General features: G+C 37.0%; 1 protein-coding gene across 1 annotated transcript; it reads right to left on the bottom strand.

The window, feature by feature from the left end:
* STK17A (serine/threonine kinase 17a) lies at window positions 1-27,188 on the bottom strand. The gene is given in 8 exon segments (XM_018075102.3): window positions 1-4,175; window positions 4,968-5,147; window positions 5,268-5,316; window positions 6,050-6,176; window positions 12,184-12,328; window positions 19,500-19,712; window positions 26,997-27,133; window positions 27,135-27,188. Coding segments are annotated over 8 exon segments (1,239 nt in total). The 3' UTR covers window positions 1-3,841.

Below are 27,188 nucleotides of genomic sequence, written 5' to 3'. Positions count from 1 at the left end.
TGTTCAGAAAACAAAATTTCATTTATTGTAAAGTTCCTGAAATAGTAAACACCTTATCAGAAGTACAATGAACTGGTAATATTTCTTTAAAATATTGAACTCTCTTCCAGGGACAACACCTGAAATATTCAAGAGAGACCTTAAGCCATGGAGTAACTTGGTGCAAGGCCCACCTCCCTCCCCATTCCCTGCGAGCACCATCAGTGGAGAATGGGCAATTAATTTTTATTTGCATATGTGACTTAACAGCTCTCAGGATTCACTTGGTAGATCATAAGCTGGGACAAGCTTTTATTCAGGGACCCACAAATGAAAAATGTGACAAATGAGACAAATCACAATACAAATTCAGCTTTGGACAAAATGAAAAATATTATTTTGCAGAACTTTTAGTTTAGTGACTATAAAATCTATAGCCTCTTACTTAAAGAGGGGAACATAGCAACAAGAGAAGACAAGGCTGTGCTTTCAGGTAGGTGTTTGCTATTTATTCCAACAACTGCAAGGGAGGTCTAAGCCTGGACCTACCCCTCTTATTGATAGAGTTCATGGGTCTTGCAACAGAACCATAGACATAACAACCCTTTAGGAACACTGCCCTTCCATTCCTTCAGTATCCTGCATCTGAGCAAACAGCCATGCTCCCAGTGCTACAAAGGCAGCCAGCAGGTGCCCAGTCTGGAGAGCAGGGACTGGGAGAGCATTGCCCACAAGGTCCAAGGAGTTGATTCTTTCTCCACATCAGCCCCTTCCCCACCAACACAAGCAGCTTTTTTCAGATGACTCGCATATGTACACACAGTCCTCTGTATTCACAGAACTGTGGAAAACCAGTTCTTCCACATAAAATAACGATTTGTTCCCAGTCCTCCTGATGTGTTCCTTCACTAGTAACTGAGCCTCTCAAGAACATGGACCGCAATAGTCCCTTTCTACAGTGTAGGGTAAGAACACCTCATTTTCAGCTTTACCCACACTCACAGTAGAACAGAAACAGCTTCAAGTGTGTGGGATGGCTGATAGTCCTGCAGTTAAATGTTATGGAAAATTTTCCCTGTTATAGGGTGAATCTAAGATGCCTTGTTTATAAATTATACTATTAAACTTTCACAACTTTATACAAATTCTTAATGACATTAAAAAACACCGTATAAAACCACCTTAAGGCACAAAAAGTTAAACAGAAATGCAGCCCACTGGAAATCTCAAAGCAGCCAATTCAAGAGAAGCTGGCCTTGTAGTAAGTACATAGTTCATGTATACATGTTAAGCTTCATTGTCATACATTAAAAACAGTATATCTAGGACAAACTGTATACTGCTCAGCACCTACTCTTTCCCATTAGTACCAGTCTCCATCTGAGACATGATCTGTGGTTACAAAGAAGAATTGAAACAGGTACACTTCCTCTAATGATTTGCTGCGAGCAACCATGAGCTATTAAACATTTATGTATGCAGACGTGGCAACATTGTTTTGTAAGGGTGGGCTGTGAGCATGCTTCAACTCACTGCTTTGCTCAACTTTGTAAAGTAAGGAAGTATGGATGTACCAAAAAAAAGTCAAAATGGCAGTGATGGAAGCTGGGAGAAACTGTAATCTTGTACAGAAGAATTTCATGAGTCAATGTCCCCTCACCCAAGCAAATTGTCTTGGGCAAATGACTGGACGGTAAAAGAAAGATGCTCATGAAAGGTACGGTCCTGTCTAACAACCCTGAAACCGATCAGCCTTGTAGGTAGGGTCAGCTACCATCTGCCTCCAGAAACACCCAGACAACACAGATACTCTGTTGGCTCTAAGATTCATGTCTAGCTCTGGCTGACAACTGACTGATTTCTCCAGAGCACGAAAGGCATCTCTGCATTACAATATAAAACAAATCCAAACTCAATTCTCAGTACTACTGGGTGTTTTCTTATATGAAGGTCTTCAAGGAGTGAGAAGCTGCCCTACTTACATGAATACTCAATATGTAATTCCTTAGGGGAAGAAGACTGATAGAACAGTTCAATTTTTCTGATGTGGCTTGAAATGAAGGCAGTCTGACCTCTGGCAGTACAGCCTTATGGAAAACTACCCACTCAGTGTCACACTGTTTTTGGTTCAGCTTTCTTCTGTACTAGAGCTTTTTCCCTCACCATTCCAGCCCTGCTGATCAGATCATCCCAGTACTGCTTGTCTTGTTAAGAAGCCATTTAACTTTTGTGTGAAGGAGGAACTATAACCTTAGCACAGAGCACTGAACTCCTGCTCACTAAACAAAGTAAGAACATCTGATACATTTGAAATTAGGAAAGTCTGTAGCAATATGGAAAAAGGGGAAAAACTAGCTTACGAGTTTCTATTCATTTTTTTATAGCAAGAAAACTTTTGTCAGTTTATTATAAAGGAACAGCATAAGGAAACCAAATAAATAGTTGAATAGTTAAACGTATGCAATATAATAGTACTAAACTTCAAATTACATAAAAATTAAGCTTTGGAACAGCATCAATATGAAAGATTTCTTAGAAAACTAGGACTCAGTCCAAGATCCTCAGATCTGTACATTGCAAAAACCACTCAGTCTTGATGCCCAGTTGGTCCCAGCTTTGTCCTCTGAGGGACTGCGTCCATTGAGAACTATGACCCATCCATACTGCTCCCTAATCCCACTCTCTGCCCCACCATACAACATGCTGTTTTTCCAAGTGTCTAAAGGGGAGTGATCAGGAAGCAGGAGGCATAAGCTGTGCTTTGTTGTTCCAGAGGAATTGGTATGTTCTTCCTCATGTGAAAGCTATATTGAACAAGGTAATGCAATTTAGCTTAAGAATACTTCTTTCTTCCTTAAAGCAGCAGTTAGAGGAAAAGAAAGAGGGCAGAAATGACCTCATGCTCCCAGTAAAACCAGAGCCAAGTACTGGGGGAGGTGGAATCAAGAGCTAATTAGTTGGCCATACTGTCTAATCTAACATGGTGAAGTCAGTGGAGAGAACTTCAACAACTTCAGAGGACCTACATCAGACTCTGTAATTCTTTTCCCCTCTCAACACTGTGCAGTCACACTGAGCTGGGTTCTACTGGCACATCTCACCCAGCACAGGAGGGGAAGGGAGCGATCTCAGCTGCCTCATGAGTGACTGACTTAAGCAAACACATCACCTTCAGGAGCAGGATTTTACTGTGCTCCCAAATAAAGATGTATCTCCAGTATAGATTTCTTCACCTGTGGGACACGTGCATCTCTTCCTAGAGAAGAGCAGCCCAGTGTTTGGGCATACATCATATGAGTCTGGGTCTTTGTTTATATCTTCCTGATGGAAACAAAGAAACATAGGGATTTCAAAATCATACTGTGTGTATGTCGAACCAGTCAATCAAATTCTCCTCTCATACAAGTTTTAGATTAGCAGATAGTTCCACTAAAGTCAGGAGTGACAAAAGGCATCTGAGGAAAACCCAGCATTATATATTTGCATTAAATGCCAAAACATGTCCTAAAATACTCCTCTTGACATCTGTCACTGAAACACTTCCAATGTCAACGTCTCCAGAACACTGGAACAATTAACAAAAACGCTGCTATCAAGCAACAACAACAAAAACCACCTCCCCAAAATAAAAATTACAAACAAAAATAAGCTTATAATCTTTGTTAAACTCCTTCTAGCCACTTGAAATCTTGTTTATCTGTTCCATGAAAATAAGAACTTGGCACATTTTCCTTGTATGCCATTTATCAACACTTTCTTTTATCTAGAACATTTATTGCATATCAGAAATTCACTTGGCTAGGATATTTTTGTTTAGTAGAAAACATTGCCTCCTAGATACAGCTATGAAGCTCCACACAGTTCAGTAAATGAATTCTCCTGGTATTTCCTGCAGTAATGGTTCCTCAAATTTAAATCGTTTGGAAATGGCTTTCTGCTCAGTTACTTTTTCTTTTTCTGACTGCCTACATTGTCCCAGTGTATATGAAGCCACTACAATTAGTTCTTCTGTCACTATTGATTCTTCCTCTTCAGTTTTCTCAGCATCTACTGATTTTTCAGTGGCAGAATCTGCATCCTTCTGGATGGCATCACTGGTCTCCCCACCTGCACTCTTATTCCAGGCCCTGCAAGCAGGATTATCACTCTGTGCTAACCATGGATGTTGAAGACATTCCTCTGCAGTTGCTCGATCCCTGTAGAGGAAAGAAAGCATTAAAATAAACGTCCAAATGAATGCAAAATCCAGTGCCTTGCAGAAAAGATCCCTACAGATTTTTCCAAGGATATGACTGTATTAAAGACAGATTGATAGAATAGGGGGGGGGGAAAGCACATTACCAAAAGAGACCAACAGCAGCCCAAGATGATGAACTGCTAGCATTTAAAATAAAGGAGTTCATGGAACCCTAAATACGAGTTTATGCTCCCATGTTGCCAACCAACTTTCAAAATTCATACAGATTTTCTTTTTATCCAACCCTCACACTCTTAAAGTATTCCCATAGACAAGCAGTAGGCAATTTCAGTAGCTGACATGTCCCATGAAGAAGTGGCGAAGTTTCACAGAAAACACCTCTTCTATTTAGAGACCTGGAACTTCCAATTTGCTGCCCACTGACAAAAACGTACAAATGAACCAGAAAAGAGCAAGGTAATCTATCAAGCAAAATTAAGGACTCAAAACACAGTTCATTTAAAAGACTTCAGCAAAGTAACTGTAAGAAAAATCAGTATACTGTACCACACACTACAATTCACACAGTTTTCTGAAACTAATTTGAGTTTTAATTACTAACACTTGTACGCATTCATAATATACAAGCTTGGATGGAAATGGAGGAATTATCTTTTCACATACATAAAAAGTAATAGCACAGTGAAATCAAAGTTTCATTACAGTTTAAAAATGAAAACACTAGCACTTGCTACATTTGAAATTAGTTCAGTATGACATATTAGCATATACAATTGTGTATTTTACTTACTCGGGTTTCTTAACCAGCAGAGTTTTGATGAAATCCACAGCAGACTCTGATACAAGGTCAAAGTCCTCTCCAGAGTAACTTATGTTCATTTGAGATATATTTAAGAATGTTTCTTGTTTATCATCCCCCAAGAAAGGCGATATCCCTGTTAGCATAACATACGCCAGTACTCCAATGCTCCTGAATTTAAAGTGAAAAAACAGAAAAGCATTTTGTTTTAGTTCGCCTTGTTTTCTTAAAAAAACCAAACAAAAACCCTTTTCAGTGAAGTTATGATGACCATTAATTTGTTCAACTTACCACATGTCAGTTGCTGTACTGATTGGGTCATAACTCAGAATTTCAGGAGCTATTGAGGGGGGAAAAAAAGTGGGCTTTGTCATATGCAGACATTACATTATAGTTCTATAATGCAATAATGGGCATGTGGTAAAATTTAAGGTAAGCCATTTGAAGCATGACAGTCTTTTGAAACTAAGATATTTCTGTTCAAGTTAAGTGATTTCTATCATCCACTCTTTTTAAGTATAAAAAACGTTTTCCTTTTATTGCCATCTTCAGAAGCCAGGCCAGTCTCCTTCCCAAATAAGGAATCTGTATACACATTTCCTAAAGAAAAAACAGAAATATCCAATATTCCATATTCCAGCACTGTAACCTAACCCATAACCATGAAGATACACCACACAACTTAAAGACATTTTCAAGTATACTTTCAAGGCCTGGAATGGTTTGGGCTTTTTAAAAAAAAAATAAAATGGATACAAAGCTCCACAGGCTAAAATATTGTATTCAGAGACTGAATACGTGAATTTAAACTTAATCCAAGTAATACTTGTTATCATTGCTAGTAAGAATCATCTAAAGCATGTACTCATCTTCAACACAAGCAGACAATCATTGTTCATTAGCCAGGCAAGACTTGCCAGTTCTACCTTTTAGAGCAGTACCACGTCCAAGGGATAACTTGATCTTGCGACACTGTAACTACACAGTCAGTCTGGCATTTTCAAATTGAGGTAGTTTCTCTTTTTACTCCCCAGAAGCCTGGACTATACATCACTCCTACAGTAACAACTTACCTACGTATTCTGGAGTTCCCATAATTTCTCTTAGTTCCTCACTGCTTTTCATTATTCTGGAAAGGCCAAAATCTACTATCTTAATATCTCCCAGAGGGGACTTACTGGTTAGTAGAATATTTTGAGGCTGAAAAACAAAAGAAGACTTTTAGGATCACCCAAATCTAATGCCTATGACATCATATTGCATAATTATTTTAGATCTTGAGTAGGATAATGTCTTCCATAACAAGCACGATACCCAGGATCATTTATGTATTTTCCCCAAGGTGATCTTGAAGAGACACGTAGGCTAAAAGGAGTGGCAGGATTTTCTGTTTAGAACCGAGGATCAAATCTTTTTTAGCTTAGAACACGTACAAAATACATGCCAATAGCTGTCTTTTAACAATAAGTACCTCCACATTTGTACCTTTAGTCCTTCATATCACCTTTTTAACTACCCTTCCTTCCCTCCTCATTTTCTTCCAATAAATAGTGTAAAATACATCTCATTGAAGGGTGTCCAAAAACACCCAATCATTTTAAAAACCCTGAACATACAAAACTATTTTGACTGCACCTTTTTAAAGAAGGTCTGTTGCAACCAGCCTCAATCCTGTTCAAAGTACAAAACAACTGTATTACAGAACACTAACTGAAGAACAGTTTAAAAAAATATAGCAGCCTGAAAAACAGGTTTTTAAGAGCATCACCTTTGGATAAACTTGTTTGTGCTGACGTCACTAGACCTTGGCTCTCTTCCTTCAAAGCACCTTTGTGGTCATTAAGAAGTTCTTTACTATTTTAAATGCTAGCTCAATTAAAAAAATAATCTGAAAACTAACTTTAGACAACAGGTCTTAGATTTTTGCAACTGAAGCATATCCTTGCCAGAAAAAAACCCATAAAAAACAACCGTGATCTTCCCTGCCCCCAGGCCAGTGATCACACTGGGTTTTATCATTAACTTCTCCAAATAGTAACAGTGACAATTGACACTGCATTCATGCCTCTTGTGAGCACAAGTTCCACTGAAGTGAAGAAACCCTTATTGGGGACCTGGATTGTCTTGCATTAGGGTGGTTAAAAAGGGAGTAAGAACAGCAGAACAACCACTGACTGATAATCCAACTGGAGTAACACCAACATTTATATTTCTTCCCTAATCACAGAGCTGTTCTCTCCTCCATACTGTACGTCAGTCATGAAGGCACATGAACAGTCTTGCTTTTGAACACAGAAATGAACCTGTGCAAGAACATTTTAAAAAACTTGGGCCAGTTCTCCTCACTGCAAGACCTGAATAAAGTCAAGTTCTTCCACTCCTGCAAAGTTATACCGTGGTATTTCAAACTAACTCCGTGATGTCATCAATTTATTTCCTGTTTGTAAACCTACATATTAAGAACAGCTCTTTGTTTTTTCTTTACAAACTGGGATCTAGTGGCCATATAAAGACTTTTGGAGCCGCATATCACCAAATACTTTAGTTCATATTTATTATTCTCTATTTGTATTAGAAAAGCAAACATCCAAAAAAGCTGATCATACCTCCCTCATTACCCTCTTTAATGTTCTTCCCACTGAGAAATGTAGTTATGTTCTGAAGAGGCAAATTAAAAGCATGAGAAAAGTATTTGTTCTCTACATTTACATGAAACAAAATTTTTAATAGAAAAGTTTTGCAAAACCCTTCAGCCTCGTATTCTAATATTTTAGTAGATAAAATAGTTGCCAGAAGTAGTTTTTATTTTCTTTAATAAACTTATGTGAAACACACCTATGCAGAAAAAACCCTGTCTACAGTATGAATTGAGTCATAACTCTAAATCAATTCATAATGAGATATCAGTCATTTTCTTATTTTAAGGAATCATTATGGGTTTCAGGTAAAGTGACTGTCTAAACACCAGCATAAAACCTTAAAGAGGTCATAGCTATGAACTTACCATAGTCTTCAGCTAGACACCATTACTCTAAAACTTTCAGAAAAGGAAGATCATTTTCCCACATCTGTAATGCTGTTTCTCTCTTGTTTACACTGCTAGAATACATCTAGGTTTGCCTAATGCTGATCAGCCCACAAAAGCAAGAGAGAAGCAGGCTGGAGGTTCTCTTGGTTGACATTCTAAAAAGGACCTTTTGCTCTCACCCTCAGGCACTTAATGAAATAACTGATGAAAATCATCAAATGTCAACATTTAAAAATCTCCATATCTACTGCAGTAAGGCTTAAAGGTTCTAACTTAGGTCCTCTAATTTCTCGTACCTTTAGCTGGTTTCAAGAAGATACATAAAGACTAAGGACACGTAATAAAGGTCAGGTTTTTAAACTAATCAATGCCTCACCCTACCTAACTTCAGCAATGTTGCAAGATATCTAATTTTATAATACTCTAAAAAATCACATCCGTAGAAAAAAAGACATGAATTATCCAAGAAAAAATGAGCAGAAACAGGAAAAACAGACTAGCTAAGATACCCAACTTCATTGTGTGTAAAGACACTAAACTAGGCTGATCAGTCTGACTTAAAAAAATTTAAAGGATCCCCATATCTTTAAGTAATTGAAAAGTAACAGAAGAGTTTGCTTGGGAGTTAGGTTTTTGGGGTTTCTTTGGTAAATGTGTACCAGTGGAAAAAATGCAACAGTCACACTAAAGGACAAGGCTTGCATCACAGTTTCTTTCCCAAAATAAGCAATGCAAGTCCCGTAAAATAATCAGAACGGGCTCTGTAGAACATGGATATTCTATACCTGCCTATTAACAAACAGTTTGGCTCTAATTGCTGTAAAGGTATGAACTCCAAATTAAAGTTTTTTTCTCTGAAAATTTACTATTTCCATTTTTTAACTCTTGTCTTAGTTTATTGAGTGTTCCTTTAGTCAAGGAATAACTACACATCTATTAATATTACACTTCTGTGCAATAAACATTTCACCTTAATCCACCTGGAAAACTCAGTTAAGAAAAATAGTCTTTGTTGTTATTCTAACAGGCCACTTTTGTAATTGCATTAGTTTGCTTTCTTAATATTGGTATAAAATGACACCCAAACCAATTTGAAATAATGATTTTGCTAGTTGCCATCTCTGAGTACAATCAAGAAGAAGGAAGGAAAAAGCTGTCTGTTGGACAGCCAGAGTACTATCCAGTATAGGAGAGTGCTGCTTGGAGCATTCATTCTCCTGCACACAGGGCTCTTAACCTGTCTCTGCTGAGGACAAGAGGCAGCAAGTCCTTCCTCAGCCCCCACACCTTAAATTCTCTTCCATTCCCAACTCCTTTAAGCTTTTACCAAACACCAAGATCAAGTCAAACAGCAAATGAGAACACAGAGAAAGGAGTCTTCCCTTACTCTGCAGCTTTTATGCGCCATTAAGAGGAGATGAAAGACTCCTGACTACAATCTATGCACACCCTGAAAATTAAATGGCATTAACACAACACTGTCAAGTGATACTTAATTTGCACTCAGTAGTATTATATTTGCTCTTTCTCCAAGTCAAAACTGGACTATATAATTGTATTTTTGCTATTAAAACCAAGACATATTTCAACCATCTTTCAGTAAAACCATGCTTTTGGAAAGAAATTATCAGGTGGCTACCTTGCTAAAGCCACATCAAAATACCCCATTTCTTTCTGCAGTGTTCAGTCTCATAGGAAAAATCTTCTGTTTATAAAGAGGGCAAACAGAAGCTAAAGCAAGCCAGCTGTCAGTGTCATAGATCAAGTTCATTAGATTTATAGTATAAAACTACAACAGCAAGCTAGCAACTACATACTGACAACCATTTGGGTTTAAATTCTTTTGGGTGTAGAATTTGACTTTTTTGAAGGTGCAATGTACGGAAAATTGGATGTACCTTTCCGAAGGTATTTGTAAGGGACAAATGAAATTAAAATCTTTAAAGACACAAAGGTGAAACTAATAGTACAAGGAAAACATTTTACCAAGAATTTGTGAACTTTGCTATTGGCAAACACTTTGCATAACAGCAGCACACATACATGTCTTCCAAATGTCATCACAAAAGTAGCATTTACAAAAAATTTAGTATTTACTAAATTCCACAGTGCTTTAAGCCATGAGATAAAGCAGCATGAGACGTACCATACAACAGATGATGGTTTGAGGGCAGTGGGTTAACAAATATGCAGCCAAAACCAGCACTCAACTTAACTTTTTGAGTTCCTTGTAAAATGGGCCTTTTTTTAAAGTCTTGCAAGGCATGTCAATCAATCAATCTCTGCAAGTCATGGTTTTTAATCCTACAGTGTCCATCATCTTTATTTGCCAATACTCTGAAGAGTGTCAGTATTCCCTAAACCTTATTTTGCAAAAGACTGATAGTTTTATTTATCATGAAAGTCATCACATTGCAATTAGAAATCCTATTAAGATCCACCTTTAAAAACACATTGCACACTGTAGTAATGTATAAACATGTTAACCTCAATCACTATACAATTTACTCTGCTAATGAACTTTCTTAAGGCAGCAAAGCAATGTTGGATCTTTCAGTGAGAACTGCTATGGTCCATTTTATAACAAAAGTTTTCTGATCAGTTGGACAGTTTTTAAGTAAGCATTTACTGAACTTTGAAGAAGATACCCGTTCAAATGCTGTAATCAACATCCCAGTCTGCTTTTGCCAGTAAGTACTGCAGTCACTTAAAACACATTTCTGATTACAGTTAACCAGTTGATGGTGCTAAGGAACACTCCAGCTTTAGCTACAAACATGTATGAATATATCCTGTCCACAAGAGATGTTTTAATTTTAAACACTTTGCTTTAAGAAAATTCAACTGGCCAACCTTTGCAGAGACACTGAGTATCTTGCTTAAGCATACCAGAACTTTAGGGAAGTCTAACTGCTCATTTTTAGTCTTTCTGAACACTTACTCTCACATCACTTGTTAAAAATTTTCCATTAATTATTGTAGTAGAATTATTAATATTCTGTGTGTATGACTCAAACTTTTAAAGGATTCCACATATACTTTGAATAAATGGTTGGAAAACCAGGCAGGTGACATATTTGTGTGCAAGTATGACTCATCATCTGCTTTAGCTGATGAATGGTTGATTACATGCTAAGTTATAAAGTATGTACACCTTGATATTGGAATCTACTGGTAGCTTTGTAATACAGCCAAAATACAACCAAGTAAGGATTCTCAGTAACAGAACAAACATGCAGCAGCCTACAACATACTTAGTAAATATGACAATAGGACATGTAAAAAGAATTTAAAAAAAATTAATGCAAGTTGCTTTTTATACAGCCTTGCTTAGTAATAAACTAGTTGAACCTCATAATGAGATAAAGGTGCATCTTCCATATGAGTGTATGGATGGAAGCTAAAGAAAATTACCTGCAGCTTTAGACCAGTTGGAGAGGATAGTTTCCTGGATCCCTGCTACAAGTCTCTTCTTGACCATGAGTGATATTCTGGATTTTGTATGATGGCAACTATTCTTTTGTCTTGATTTGGGTCAAAACTATTTTTCAGTATGAAAAACTATTTACTCCAGTAAATTATGATAATTTATATACCAATAGGGTGTTGGCCAACTGTTTGGTAGCAAATGGCAAACATTTAAATTATGTTTTATAGCTTTATCAGGAAAGAAGAAGGAAGTGCTATAAATGGATTTAACACATATTTAACACATTAATTTACCAGTGCTATATGAACATTTCATTCTGAAACATTATACTTGATACTACCAGTGTCTCTGCTACCCTTCTGCTTCATCAAAATTCAAGTCAATACAAAAAAACAAACCTATTTTTCAATGGCCATACAATACCCAGACATTTTTACTGCACTTTAAAAACGCGTTAGGTCTTACCCAAAGCACTCATTTGCAATTAAAGGTGCAAGGCAAATCCACTTTTGAATTCACTGCACTTCACTTAATCAAATGAAGTTTATATTTCACATAATTATAGAAACTTTCCAAAAGGCTTGCAAAGCCCAAGGTTAAATTTTATCATTCTATCCCAAAGGCTGAATTTTATCACTCAAGCTATAATTAGAAAAAAATTGTTAATTATATATTAGCATTATTTTGACATATGACCAGCATGAAAGTCAGCAGCTCAGAAATTGAGAAAAATACAGCAATCATCTTACCTTCAAGTCAAGATGAACAACATTGTTTCTGTGCAAGAATGAAACTCCTTCTAATATCTGCCTCATAAGTCGTTTAACATCTTTTTCTTTGAAGGCTTCCTCTCTTTCAGCCACACACTGGTCAAAGATTTCACCTCCAGCAGCACTATGGAACAATATGAATATTATTAGTTCAAAGACCAAGTTATAGCACCCATTTTGCTCTACTTGCACTGTTTTGTTTCATGCAAGCAAGAGCAGCAGGTGGTAGCGTCCGATAGTGATATTTTCAGTTATTCGACATTTGACAAGCTTTTACAGCCTCAGAAATGTTCTCTGCAATATGGCAGCTATACAGAGAAGCAAAGATTTTAGTCATTTAAGTTAGAGAATACAAATACTCCAGAAATTTTGGGGACTGCTTTGGAAACGCTGCTGACTACTCTTCCAGATGAATGCCACATTTGTTTAAGAACAGTGTTTTCATAAAAGATGTGCCTTTTGCCATTCCTATGAAACTACATGGGAATTTGGCTAAGGTAAGCCTTTGTAAACATAAAGAAAAGCAGCCCCACCTCCCATCCTCCTCAAAACTCTTTGCATGTACTTAAAAGTCGAAATGTAAAGTCTGCAAATGAATTGTTTATGAAGCCTCTGGTATACAGGGTTGGATTGAATCTCTAAACATCTTTCATCTAAAAATACTTCTGAAAATTTTAGCTCTCAGCTTGCTTCCTCTTTTGTTTATATATGTTTTAATAAATAACAAAGTAACAAAAATATAAAAATAACTACATATGAATGAATGTTTTTAAAGTACTCAGAAGCCACACACAGTACCATCTCTGTATAGCAATGACTCAAGAGAACTGACAGTGTTTTACAACACAACCCTGTAGCATCAAAAATAAAATAAACTGAGCAGAGGCTCCATCTTAAAACAAAATGGGCGTAAGAACATTAGAATGGGACCACTTTGCATGTGGATTGTTGAAATACTACTATGGAATCAACACATATACACTTCGTTCTGCATGAAATCCTATAATCACTCCTTAGTGAAAGATGGTGAAACCCCCGAGGACATCATCTTCTCCAGTTACACCAAACTGTGACATGCCAAACGTGACTTTGCACAAGCATTAATCTTTCTTGAGGCATCGCCATCTACTCTGCCTTTGCTTGCTATTTCCCAACAAGTTGTATTACCCAGGCAATCCAGAAGACAGTGAGGCATATTCAATATGAATATAACAGCAAATGAGAGTTCTACAAAAATGCTGCATTTAGACTGTGCGCTCTCGGAAAAAGAACACTTAAATATACTCAAATTCTCATTTTGCCTATATTAACTTCATTGCTACAGTCCTAGAGTTCTGAAAAGTCTCACAGCTTTAAAAATGTTTTTTGCTTTCCCAGATATTCTCACTACTGTTAAATTTTCCCTTGCAAATTTTCTTAAAAAAAAAATAATTAAAAGAAAGTTAAATCTTAACCTTTTCTAAAGAGTTTTATACTTCTGTTCTATACACTAAATGGTACAGTAGTACAATTTCATTTATTAAACTAGTATTTTCTTTCTCAAAAGGTCTATTAAATATTTTCTTCATTCTGTATCACAGATGATTGAGCTCAAGAATAAAATTTCTTTTTCAAAGGAACATTAATACTTTAGTTTCTTTTGAAAAACTGCATACACCTGACACTATTGCATCTTTCTGCGGTCCATTTTTATTTAATCCATGAAAGTAGTAATATTTCAGCTTTGAACAGGATTCAGATATTAATGACATTTTTAAAATGGACAAAGCGTATTTACAGGTTAGTGTATTCTAATATTCTAAGCCAAATTCTTTGAAAAAGCAACATCAATTGGATCTTTCAGACAGGGACAGAAAAACACCTACTGCAATTCATAAATTAAACTTTCTACTTCAAGAATGTCATAATATATTACTTGAAAGAGAGATTTAATTCCTTTTTAGCAGTGATCTATAATGATATAGTGATAAGATCTACTACCAAAATTAGTAACACAATGTGTTTTACAGCAACAACCCTGGGATTTTACTGGTATAGCTCTGCCACTTCGAGTAAGGAAAAAATACTTCTGTATTAATTTATATAATATTTAATTCTGTGAAATAGGATTTATACTCAAAACCTATTGTTGTCAACTACTTTACATTTAATAAACCCAGCTGAAAAACCAGTTGGGAGTTGAGGGCACAGGGGGCCTTATAAAGCCCTATTTGCTATATCTCTACTTGGTAGTCATCTGTTACCATTTGTTTATTAGTGTAACTTAATTAACACTGAAGTAGGCACCAAGCTAAGATGTAAACTACCTAGAATATTAATACTACACTTAAAGAACTCTGAATTATAAGTGATAAAAGTCAAGGCAATAAAAGTTGAAACAATGTCCCATCACTGAAATTGAGACACAGTGCTACCATGAGAGAGTAGAAAACCCTTGATCCAGAAAAACTTTTTTTTTTGAAAAGGTATTTAAGTAACTCCCAGCACTTCTGAAGATGCCTGGATTCATCAGCATTTTTAAGAGTGAGACATGCAAATACAGCCCTTACACATGCACACCCACTTCATAACTTATGAGACGTTGCTGTTCCCATCTACCATAGACACCTGGCTTTACAAAATAGTTGAACAGTGACTTCACATATAATGTTTCATTTTTTGATTTCAACTTTGCTATTCAGGATGCAGAGAGAGCAACTTCTTCTGGACAATTCACTCTATCCAAAAATTACCACACTCTAACAAGTAACCAGCAACCATTTACAAGAACACACAGAAATTTGATACCGCAAGACTGTTCTGCGTATTGTTTCTGTGGAGTGAGGTTAATTGATTTCCTTAAACAAAACAGTCAGCTAGCTGTGAGCCAACCCAGTCACAAGTGGTTGGAAGCACAAAGTGAACTCCAAAAAGACTGCCCCGCACATCTATGTCAAATTTTGCCGAGCTCCTTAACAATACTTTCAACTCGGTTATTTTGTGCTCACCAGTTAGATTTTGGGAAAAAAAAAATCTAACAACAGAAGGGATTAAAATACCTGCTAGGAAAGTATCATGGGCATGTCATTGCTATGATTTCTGTATGCAGACATGCAGACCAGGAGTTCTCTGGTGTTAATAACATTTATGCATTTTTTCTCTAAGAACACATCGTCCATTAAACTGTAGTTTTTCTATTTGTCATTATGAAATAACTTTGCAAACAACTGGGCATCCCCACCCCCCTAGACAGAAAATGTTGCTAGGGAATAAAAGCAAAGAATTATCCTTAGGACAGCAAACTCTTTAGGAAAACAAGCCATCTTAATCTGAAAAAATCAAAATGGATAAAGAAATATTTAATAGCACAACATTTTGAAATGCAGTGTTACTTAGAATGCATTATTTCTCTAGTACATGCTCCCCTACCTAGCGTATGAAAAAAAAAAGTGAGATTGAGAAGTCTTTCCAAACTTGAAAGGTATGGTAACCATAATTCTTTAGCTATTTTAATTTATTTATGAAAGTACTGTTGTGCTATGAACTTCTCTAGTTCAAAGTGAAATCCAACTGCTCTTCATCAATGAAAAGCATGCTAACACTTTATTACTGCTTATCAGCATAAACGAGCTAAAAGTCATTTGGAAGTCTGGAGCACTAATCTTTGTTACAATTATGTTGACTTTAGATTAAATGGAGACTACTTATCTTCCTTGAAATGTATCTTAACAATGCAGTGTACGAAATTCATCACCAAACTTCCTTCAAGTGCACTTATGATACACTTACAGAGTCATTCAACGTATCATTAAAAAAATATTGAACAAATCTATTTTGGTGCATCTGAAAAAAAATTAAACATTCCCCCCGCTTTAATGGATCAGACGTTAAGCTAGTGTTCTGAAGGACTCAGAAGTACAAATCATCGGAGTACAGATATGTAGACAAGTTCCTAGAATATACTTGATTTCAATGCTGAGTGAGATCATATACAGTCTGCATGGGAAACAAGGTACTTCCTGAATATTAAGCTCGGTCAAAAGTCTGTCTTGAAAGGGTTATCTCTGCAAGATAATAGAAACTCATCTACTTTTTGTACATGGAGCTTATAATACAAGAAGATCACACCAAAGTGGCTGTAACACTATAAGGAAAGGCTCATGTTCACTGCTGCTGACAGCCATATCCCCTTCCCTTGGCTAGGTACACCATTAGATAGTAAATGCATTTACTGATAGTTTTCCCATTGTAAAGCTACTACAACATACCAGTGTCCCCAAAGCCTGAGAAAACCATAAATCCACATCTGATGAGAGGACATAAGGGAAGAGAAGTATACAAATGCATTAAGTTGTAGATACTGTTCTTTTAAGTTCTTGGTTCCCTGACAAATGCTTTTTTTCCTCCCCAGCCTTTCTAATCATGCAGCCCAAGAATTCAATGAAATGCAAACAAAAGGTTACTAACACCATTTGAGAAGTTTTCCCCTAAAACTTTTTGAAGAGTTCCAGTCTTGATTTGAGACTGCCATCTAGAACAACTTTGCTAATTACTCTATACAAGATACAAACCTTGAAGTACCACATTTACTTCTGACTACAGTGTTTTTGCTTCAAGTTTTATCTGTTGAATCCCATATCAAATCAATAGTTTCCTACAGCAGACTCCTATTCCAACCAGTCACACCTTCAGTAAGTAGGACAATAAATAATGTCCAAGACAATACAAGTAGTAACATTACCCAGGTCTAAATAACTACAGGTGAAAAAGACACTCCATCCAGCATATCTGATAAACACTGACTGTGCCTTCAAGATGATAGAGACAACTTTTTCCTTTTTTTTTAAAGCAGGCATAATGGAAGTCTACTATATTTACATAAGACCCTGGCAGGTAATGTCTCAGTTCAGAAGCTCTTCACAACACAGTACTTAATGGCTTAGATTTTTGAAGTTGCACTTACAGGTTTCTGTAACATCTGACCCACTAATGACTCACTAATATCATCTATCTCTTCAACAGATGTGTAAAAATATGGGGATGGAACACTTACAAAAAACCCACCAGATGCTCTATTGCTCTTTCTTTCAAAATAAATTGGAAAAAGCCAGGTAAGTTGTATACATGCATCAAGCCCCAAAATTATCAAACTTGCTTTTTTCCTTTTATATTTGATGTGTCAAGTTTCCCAGACTGTATCTCTACCTTTTCAGTAAAATTCCTTAGGACAGGGAGTGTTGTCAGGGTGGATGCAGACAGCCACCAATTTGCTACGCCACAGCTGAAGTCAACGTTGTAATGCCTCATTGCTTCCCATTGTCAACACTTAATATTCAACAGTTAGTGGCTAATTTTAAGTTCGTTTTTTGTCAAAAATTGATACCACTTGAAAGACAACCCTCCATGTAACATTAATACTTCTCTTCCTGAAGGCAAAACACAAGGTGTTCCCCTCAGCCCTTATGGCAGATTCAACATCAAGACAAGAAACTTTAAAACCTTAGCAGATAAAGTTAGTGGTCAACGATTATTTGTTTTACTCCTTCACAAGATAAAGATCTGCCACATAGACCATCAAGCTTAACAGAAACTGAAATGCCCTAGAGAAGCTTGCAGTCTAGGTATGTTCTTTAATCCTCTGCATAAAGAATGTCAGAAATTCACTAACATTCATACCTGCTTTGTTGCAACATGCCTCTGAAACATGTTGACATTAAAGAAGCATCCAGACATATTTGCTGAAGTCAGGGAAAGACTGCTTTTGTAATTTATAACTCTTAACACATAGCTATTTATCTGAAACAAGGTATGACTATTTGATGCACATAAACAAAATAATTTTGCTATTTACTGAGCAACCTAGTTAATTAATACTTTGGATTAAAACAGTTTTGCAACTATAAGAGAATTGAGATCTAAAAGAAAACTAGCAGTTTTGCATTGAAATTATCAGAAAAATCATTGCTCGTTTGGATTCTACTGCTCACATTAAATCACCATGGGATCCAGAAATTTAAACCGTATTCTAGTTTAAATTTCTGCTAGTGTCCAAAGCAGATATTTATGAGTCTCCAGTAACAGCAGTTAAAACTCCAGAAGCTCTGTCCCAGCTCTACTTTATAACAGATACTTGAATATTTCATATATTGTGAATTCCATGAGGGTACAATGAAGTTTAAAAAATGTATTCTAGAAGGAATTTTGCCTTAGCAGACACCATCTCATTCTAAAGAAGATGTGACTGGGAGAAAAGATTTCTCACAATTTCTTTTTGATATCAAGTAAGAAAAGAGCTGTACAAACTAGATTTATCTTAGCAGACAGGTTAAGTCACTTCTGAACTACTGAGCCTCACTGTTCTCCTAATTATTTAAAATCCATAGAGCCTGAAGAGGAACTTAGCAACAAGCATTTGGCTGCATCTTGGAACTTAGCTGTCAAGTATCTAAGCCACTGGCATAAACAGTCACAACAGCTGCAGCAATACCCATCTGGACAAACTCAAGTGGAGAAAACCACACAGACATGTGCAGAGTCACAAGTTAGAGGTCCTTTGAAAGAAACTATTCTAGGTCTCAACCCTCCTCCTCTTTTTCCTTCCCCCAGAAGATAATGTTTTAGAGAGCTTTTCATTGTAGGGGTTTTTGATAGTTTCTTTCTAACAATGATGTTGCTTTCAATATATTTTCCATAACTTATCACACATTCTTATCACAGAATATTCTGAGTTGGAGTTGATCCACAAGGATCATCAAGTCCAACTCTTAAGTGCATGACCCGTAAGGGAATCAAACCTGCAACCCTGGTGTTTTTAGCACTGTGCTCTAATCAATTCAGCTAATCTCACTGGTAAAAAACCCCCACAAATTTCACCCCATTTTTGTCACTGTCAATGAAATAAACTTCATTTCATGAACAGATCCTCATTGCTTCTTCTTCTTCCTCTTTTACAAGTAGGGAGTGTACACATATTTCATTAAAGATTATTAAAGCTACATAAATTATAGTTCAGCTTTGAAAGATACTGCATAATTAGAGAAATTTATTATCATGGCTGGGCTTCGCAAACGAAGATTTGGGAAGGCTCTATCCACATTTGTTACAGGAGAAATTTATTATAATCTGAAGTAATTATGAGACTGCACATAACTTCTTGTAATAGTGATTTTCTTAGCAATTCTTTTCAAAGTTAAGCAAAGGTAACAGGCAAGCAATAAAAACTTCCACATTATTCACATTGATACACAGTATTTTTACATTGTTAGTTTTAAGCATATACTGCAGAAGGTTATTCAGGACTTATTACTAATACTTACTATTCCAGGACTAAAATCATCTCTGTTGCAGTTTCATAAACTTCATGCAAGTTAATGACCCAAAGGTTGCACTGTGCCAGCTCAAGGACTGCAATTTCATGGATTATTTCCATCCGACAGTCTTGGCCCTTTCTTCTTTTTCTCATGAATTTTGCTGCAAACTCTTTTTCAGTGTCTTTCTGGATACACTTCTTCACCACTGCAAATTTTCCCCTGAAATTAAATAAGGATTATTTATAATTAGTGACAGCTTCAGTACTGCCTTTATAAATTAACATCTCAGGAAACTTGAACCAAATCCCTATTAATGGGTAAATTTAAAATTTATTCCAAATTTAGAGAGATGCCTTGCTGAGTGATGATCCCTGTGCTTAAAAGTTAGGAACACTACAGCCCACAATGTAATATAACCTCCATGAAAAATAAGGAATTTAAAAAAATCTATCGCTTCAAAGAATCTGAATTTCAAAGATACAGAATAAAAAAGCTGTGCTAGTTCCCAAGATTAAGTTATCCTCAAAATATTAATTAAAAAAGTTGGCAAAACCCAAATGTACAAATTTAGGCAAATTGAAGGCAATTTATGCTTTCTCTGACTACCTCACAATAACCCAGTTATTGTTTTCTCAAGTATTCCACCATATTCAAGGGAAGAGCAACCAGCGCTCTCACCAAACCCTGCTCTATTTGCCATGCACTATCCAGACTCTACTCTGCATTTTCTAAGACGGCACCTTGTATTTTCACCATGGTATGTCTCAAATGATAAGAACCAGAGTTTTTTGATTGTTTAACAGTTCTCAAAATCCCTTAGTCTCACTGTGTAAGTAAGCAACATGGATGATTTAAATAAAAATTAAGCAGCTCAACTAACGTCAAGCTTTCTAATAGAATTTTTGCAGCAATGCTGAGGTGAACAGGAAGGCACTCTGCACAGAGCTGAGCACAGTGCTCAGCCCACATTAATGAGCGTCATCTTCCACAGAACACACAACTGATGATACACCAAGCCAGCAGGGCAGCTAAAACCACACTGCAGCACTTACGTCAGGAGACTTCCCCCACAGCACTTTGGCTGAAGTGTCGGCTCTAAACTTTCCTGCAATAGTCCTGCACCTACTCCACTCAGTTCCATTCATACAGTGCTGATTTTTAGACTGAAAAGGTTAATTAATACCTGTTATCTAATGAATGATGAATTCTCATACTTTGAAGTATAGTAATCTTACTTTGGTTCTTACCATACTGACATAATCTTCATCAAAACTATCTTTTTTTGTTTACATGTAAACATTTTCTTATAAAGCTGCAGGAATAGCTTGGAGATCTTTATTTTCGTTCTTTACTTAAGTAACTTATTTTAGGGTTGCCAAAACCAAAATAGTAGTCTTCATCTGTTCTGAAATACAATTACAGTGGGTTTTGCCTCTCCCACCTGCAAGCCGAAGTTCACAGAATTAACTAATTCAGCTCATGTCAGAGTTTTCACTTTCACATCTCCTGACCTGCTAGCAGAAGACTGCTATCCATAAAATCTAACTGCTAAACCAAGTTGTGGTCAGTTTGCTTTTAATAGGCATTTGTTTCAAAATCACACAGTCTAAATGGATCAAGTTGAATAAACACCCACAAAGTGGGTATTTGCTGGGCAACCTCAATAAAATAATTGGACTCGTAACTACTGATACAGCCACAGTAATTCATCTAGGAATAATATTTTGTGGAAGCACACATTATCTACAGCACAATGTGTATTAAGACTAGATCACAGCTCAGCCCACCAGATGTCTGGTGTAGGCAGACAAACAGTAAGAATATGCATTCAATGTCTTGAATAAAATTTTTTGGGAGAAAATTCTTAATTATTAATGTATACATGAAGACAATACTATAGAGCTTTGCAAATCCATGAAAATAATTTCACAGGATTTTGTATCCTAAAATTCACATACAGTACAAAGCTATGCATTTATCAAAAGTGTTAAAATACTTGCTGAAGTTCTTAGCACCAAAAGCATCACAAGAAAAAAACAAACAACTGGTGACTACGCTGATAAGAAAAAAACCCAACAGATAAATTGAGAAACTAACAGATAAGCTCTTGAACACCAAGTTATTCTAATATCTGATAGATACTAAGCCTTTATTCCAAAATATCTAGGCCTCTTTCTGGGTTCAGCCTTCTCTGATTTCCTCCAATAGTCTCTGAATGCACTGCTTCCTCCTGGTTGAACATTGCCTTAGCACAGTCAAAAGTTTTTAATTCTAGCACCAGGGAAAGACCTAGAGAAAGCAGCTTAGAAAAGTTTAAAATCTCTATAATACAGCTTTCAAGCACTGTGCTGTTCTGAATTACATACAAAATCTATCTGGAAGCAAGTTAATTAGCCTAATGAGTACCGATGTTGCCAATTCATCGCACATTAGTCATTATGGAAATAAAACAGTGTTCATGGAGCAGCAATAGACAGCAAGAGCCACCATCGTTTGTGTGGCCACACGTGTCCTGTTTAGCTGAGCTGGCCAGAAGCCTGATAGGTGACGTAATTAAAAGGACAGGTTACACGGGAGTTCAGTTGGCTGACGAATAATAATAATTCTTAGTTGTTTGAGACCAAGAATCCTGTCCAGATTCTTTATGGTTATGCCTATAATTAGAGCTATTTAACTACTACCTGTTAGAACTCATCTTTTCTGAATACAATCCCCAAAAAGATCAAACTTGACAAACCTGATGTTTATAACTAACTAGTAGAACTATTTACTGTGCAGCGATCTAGATTCATGTCTGAGAAAATTTCAGAGCTAAGATCCAAAGATAGCATCCACTGTACGGCTAAGCCAAAGATAAATTTTAAAGAATTTCTTTTTGATTGAGAAAGAATAGTAGATAGACAGCTATAAACAAGCTTTCTTACAAAGTACACATTGCATACACTTCATCTTTGCTTTTCTTAAAATCCTGCTTTTCAGAACTCCTTATAAAAAAAATACATCAAAGAGTGTTAGATCCCATCATTGCTAGTTCAATGTATTAAGAAGAGCTAGCAGAGAGAACACTGCATGGAAGGAAAAACAATTTTGAGATGAAAAACTTAACATACATTTCCCAAGTTGAAAACAGACTACCAGTCACCCCAACACAATTAAAAATGCTTTGTAGGGAGACAAGAATAGGAAATTAGAAGTAGTTCTCAGTCCTCACAAGAGTCTCATTCAAGAGTTATGATTTAAGATAAATCATATCTGATTACAAAGAAGCTCAATGTCACCTTTTCATATTGCCAACAGAATTTGCATTGTTTCATCAGGCACACATAGTTTAAAGGAAAAGTGTCAAATCACAAATAAAATCAGATAAGCAGGAACATTTATGTCACACCAATTAATTTTGGTTGTCCTAAGTTCAGAACAACAAAGAACTAACCTTACGTTAACCATTATTTTTTAAGTGAGCTATAAAACACTGTCACCATAACAAATGCAGGAATAACAGCAATTCCTCTGAAGATATTTACTTTTTATAAAATTCAGAAAACTTTTCTGAGAGCCACAATATTATAGGCAATTTATTTCATAACTCATATCAAATTTTTTTTCTGAAGTGTGGGTTTTTTCCCCTGACAATTTTGGATTTCCAAACAGGAAAGTGCAGGGATTCCATTCCTGATGTTCACAAACAGTTTACTCACATAAATTTATTCTCAAATGGCGAAACCAACTACTTGCAAGACTACTTCTTCACCTCTTTTCCACTTCCACTTAGTTCCACAACTATTCCACCCCAGCCATGCCTCTGCAGAAAGCAGCTGAGGACAGAAGTGTGACAGCAGATACATTCTCACTGATGCACAAAATTGTACAAGTGTCATGTCCTGCTAAGATGCACATTACTGAAAGCTACCTGAGAAATAAGAATTGTTTTTCTTTTGGGGAAAAAAAAAGGATTTAAGACATGTGTTACCTGCATGTGAAACTACAGCCAGGTAACTTAGTCAGGAACAAAGAATATTTCAGTCTTCTCAGATGATTACAGTATTTCTTATTCTTAGGTTTGGGTGGAGAATGAGCTTGTCTGCTTAAACAAAAAACTGGGAATGAGGAGAATCAACTGAATTGCACTAGACTTATTTACATGTGTGCACTGCACACATTATTTCGCTAGAAGATCGTTTATTTTGTATCAATCATTTAAGGTGACTGTTCTGCCTTCCAGAAGACAGGGAGATCAGTCATTTATGCCTTCCTCCAAGCCAGCTCTAGCATCAGGAGTATTATTTTCTGTACACAGAAAATGATGACTTCCAATATGTGCATAGCTTGTTTCACATGAAAAAAAAAGTGCAATACTCCATCAACAAGCTGAAGAATTAATAGTCTAGTAATATTTTGTGTGTAATTAGGAGTTTTTTTGTTGAGGAAAATGAGCAAAGCAACTAAATATAATTATACTAGACTCTTTAAGGAAGCTCTACGTAGTAGAAAATGTATTGTTCCCTGTTTTACAGTACAATTATAGCTTAAGCATGGATGGTAAGAGGAAGAGTTAAGCAATTGGTGTCTTGTCCTCTGCAAAGGTTATACTACTTCAAACTAACCTAACTCAAGCTAGCACTGTCTGAAAACATTTAAGTCTCAGTGAGTTGATGAGAAGAGGCACCCTGAAAACATTCATCACAGGTAAGTTTTATTTTAAACCTCATGCAACTGAAGATTTGTGTGAGAACATTCTGATTTTGAGGACAGTAAAATTACTAAGGCTGTGAAGACTGGACCAAAATTTCATATATTAAATAATTTCATTAAATAACTGCTATTTCCATGTCATCCAAAGCAACTTAAAATAATTTCCTTTCCAGAGTGGCCATTATAACCAAGTTTTTGATATTTTTCTCAAATTAACCTGGCTTTCCTAACAGCTGTATCTCAATAGACTTGCAAACAGCTTCTCAGCTACTGAATGAAGCAGCAGCATTTTGAAGCACATTAGCTTTACATTTTCAAAGCAGTTTTTTCTCCATGAGCAGAACTAATGAAGCCTGACTTCCTAAGGGTTTGCACCCAAGTCCCTCTGGTGACATTGTGATCAGGTTCCTCCAGGCTCATGGACAACTTTCAGCAATGCTTCCCCCAGGACCTTTGCTTCCTAAGATGCCACTAGGGGCCTAAGTTTTGTTTGCCTTGCTAGAACTACACCACCTTAATATTTTAACATGTTCTCCCTTCTTCCCACCTCCTTCACATACAGGTTACAAGGGAACAGAAAACAGAGGTTCCAAGTGCCATGGAAAGTTCAATATGTATGTGTTGACAGACAGAATTGGAGGCCCAAGAGCACACAGACCTGCTGAGCTCACACAACAGCCCTGATCTCAGCAAAAGTGATAAATCTACTTTGTTTTTTCTCCCCACTGTCAGTTTGAAACACAATTCATATGAATGTTATTACTCTCAAACCTACCTAAAGTCTGGCTTTTAAATTATTTCCCTAATTCTAGGAAATGAGTATAAAAAACTTTTTTGTTAGCAAATTCAGCTGCCAAATTAGAATTACGATAGATTATGTTGTGTGTAGGAGGACTGCTTTTCATCCAGGATGAAAATCTTTCATGCCTGGGTGCTAATTTGTCCAAGTCCTTTGTAAAGATAAACCTTATCCATAAGTAGAGAATTACACACTTTATGAACATATAGAAGTGACACAATCTGTGCTAATGTATTACCAATAAAATGACAATTAAAAGTGGCAGAGAGACTTTCCACCTATGTTTTGCCACAGAGTTGGCAAAAAATGGTCTTTAATGGGAGTACTTGAGCCAAAGTATCCACTTTTTAAAAATAAAAGAGTAGTAAAGAAAAGCATTCAAAATTGTTGAATAAAAAAACAAGCACATACATTCAAGTGTATAGATTTATATATTCTAAGAGACAAGATAGTGAAAACATTTGTGAAGCTGAGGAGAGAAGAAGATAGTCTGAACCAAAATATGTGCGACTTGCACAAAAACAAGACAAACATTTATAACCGTCACTTAACTCATTTTAACATAACTACAGGTGCAAAATCACAACCTTCATGCAAAGGTCATCTTTAAATATAGTTCTGATCAAAAAATATTCCTCACAAATAAAGCCATGCTCAGATTTACTTGTTTAAACTGCAGACTAAGACTTGCTGCAGTACTTAATTCTAAAAGCTAATAATCTCAGTTGTACTTTTGTGTGCCAGAAGGAACCTTCATCTATTTCATGTTCTGACCGAGCCAATGACTATCACCCGGGTCTAAGAGAAACTCTAATTCCATGGTAGAACTGCAAAATATTTTCTGAAAACTCATCTGAACTTCAAATAAATTTAAAAAAAATAAAAAAAAGCAGAAGTGATACCAGGACATCCTGTTCCATACTGCTCCTACGCCTTCTTGGTTGTTTCTTAGAATTTAGGCTGATTTGTAGCCTGCTTCCCATGGGAACACTTTAGTTCACTATGCTTAAACAGGTATTATCCTATTAATACATCAGAGTTACTAAGTGAGCATTAAGCTAACACCTAGGCAACCTAAAAAATTGTTAGACATACTTACTGCAGCTACATTTGCTTTGAAACTCCTCTTTAGCTCCAAAGGGGTTGATTTTGCTGCTGTATAAACTGAGTAACACAGCAAGCATAACTTGAAAAAGAACATACATTGAGGAGGGTATCTTGTCATATATCCTGTGGTATTCCACCTAATCTTTTTTACCTGAATACTCTTTAGATGAAGTACATGCAATTCTAGGTAGTGTTACTCTTTTTATGAGAAGTGACAGAATTTTAAACAAAAATAGTGGTTCAGTGGTGCTGAAACTCTATATATGTAGCTCCCAAGAAGCAAAAACCTTCCAATGAGAATTTTTGCCTCAAACCTTCCTTTCTCTCAGACAGGTGTTGAAATTATAAATGGATTAAACCTTGCATGTGGAATCATTTCCAAAACCAAGATTTTCACCAGCTTTTTAACTCTTTGAAAAGTTCCACCATTAGGTTATTCTCAAGCATTTGTTACCCCAAACGAGTCTGGAGTTGTTTTTCCGCATGTCACAGATTACAAAGCCCAAGGAGAAAGGGGGAAAAAAAAAAAAAAGGGCGGGTTTCCCTCTCCAATGGAAATCTACAGCATTACCCACTACTCCACACCGGCTTCCAGGGAACACCACACCACCTTCCCAGCCAGATTCGCAAGGCTAAGGAGCTGAGGGTGACTTTTCCAGAGGGAGGAGGGACAGACAGAGAGGGCACTGCCGTCTCCCCGCACACTTCCAGCCAAGCCAGTGCTATGGGCACGTCCATGGGCTGACCCACCGCAGGCAGAGCCACCGCTGGGTGCCCCTGGACGCGGCTCTGCCCGGCAGGGCAGAGACCCCGCAAGGGTGGGATCCCTCAGCCCCTCGGCCCCGCTCCTTCCTCTGCCATCGAGCTGGGCTCGGCCGGGGCGGCGGGGGAGGCACCGCGCTCACCTGCCGAGCTCCCGGCCGGGGCTGAGGCTGTACCGCTCCTGGAAGGGCTCCGTGCAGGATGGGCGTGCGGATTCTCCGGCCAAAGGAACACCGCCACCGCCAGCCCGGATCGCCCGGGCAGCCGGGCTGGGCGGCGGACGGCGCCCGGACACCGCGAGAGCGACTGGTGCGGCTTCTTCGTCGGGGGCTCAT

This window comes from Manacus vitellinus, unplaced genomic scaffold, assembly GCF_001715985.3.
Source record: "Manacus vitellinus isolate BGI_N305 unplaced genomic scaffold, ASM171598v3 scaffold_3_pilon, whole genome shotgun sequence".
NCBI lineage: Eukaryota > Metazoa > Chordata > Aves > Passeriformes > Pipridae > Manacus > Manacus vitellinus.
The sequence above is the reverse complement of the archived record's forward strand: the minus strand, read 5'-3'. Positions and strand labels throughout refer to the sequence as shown.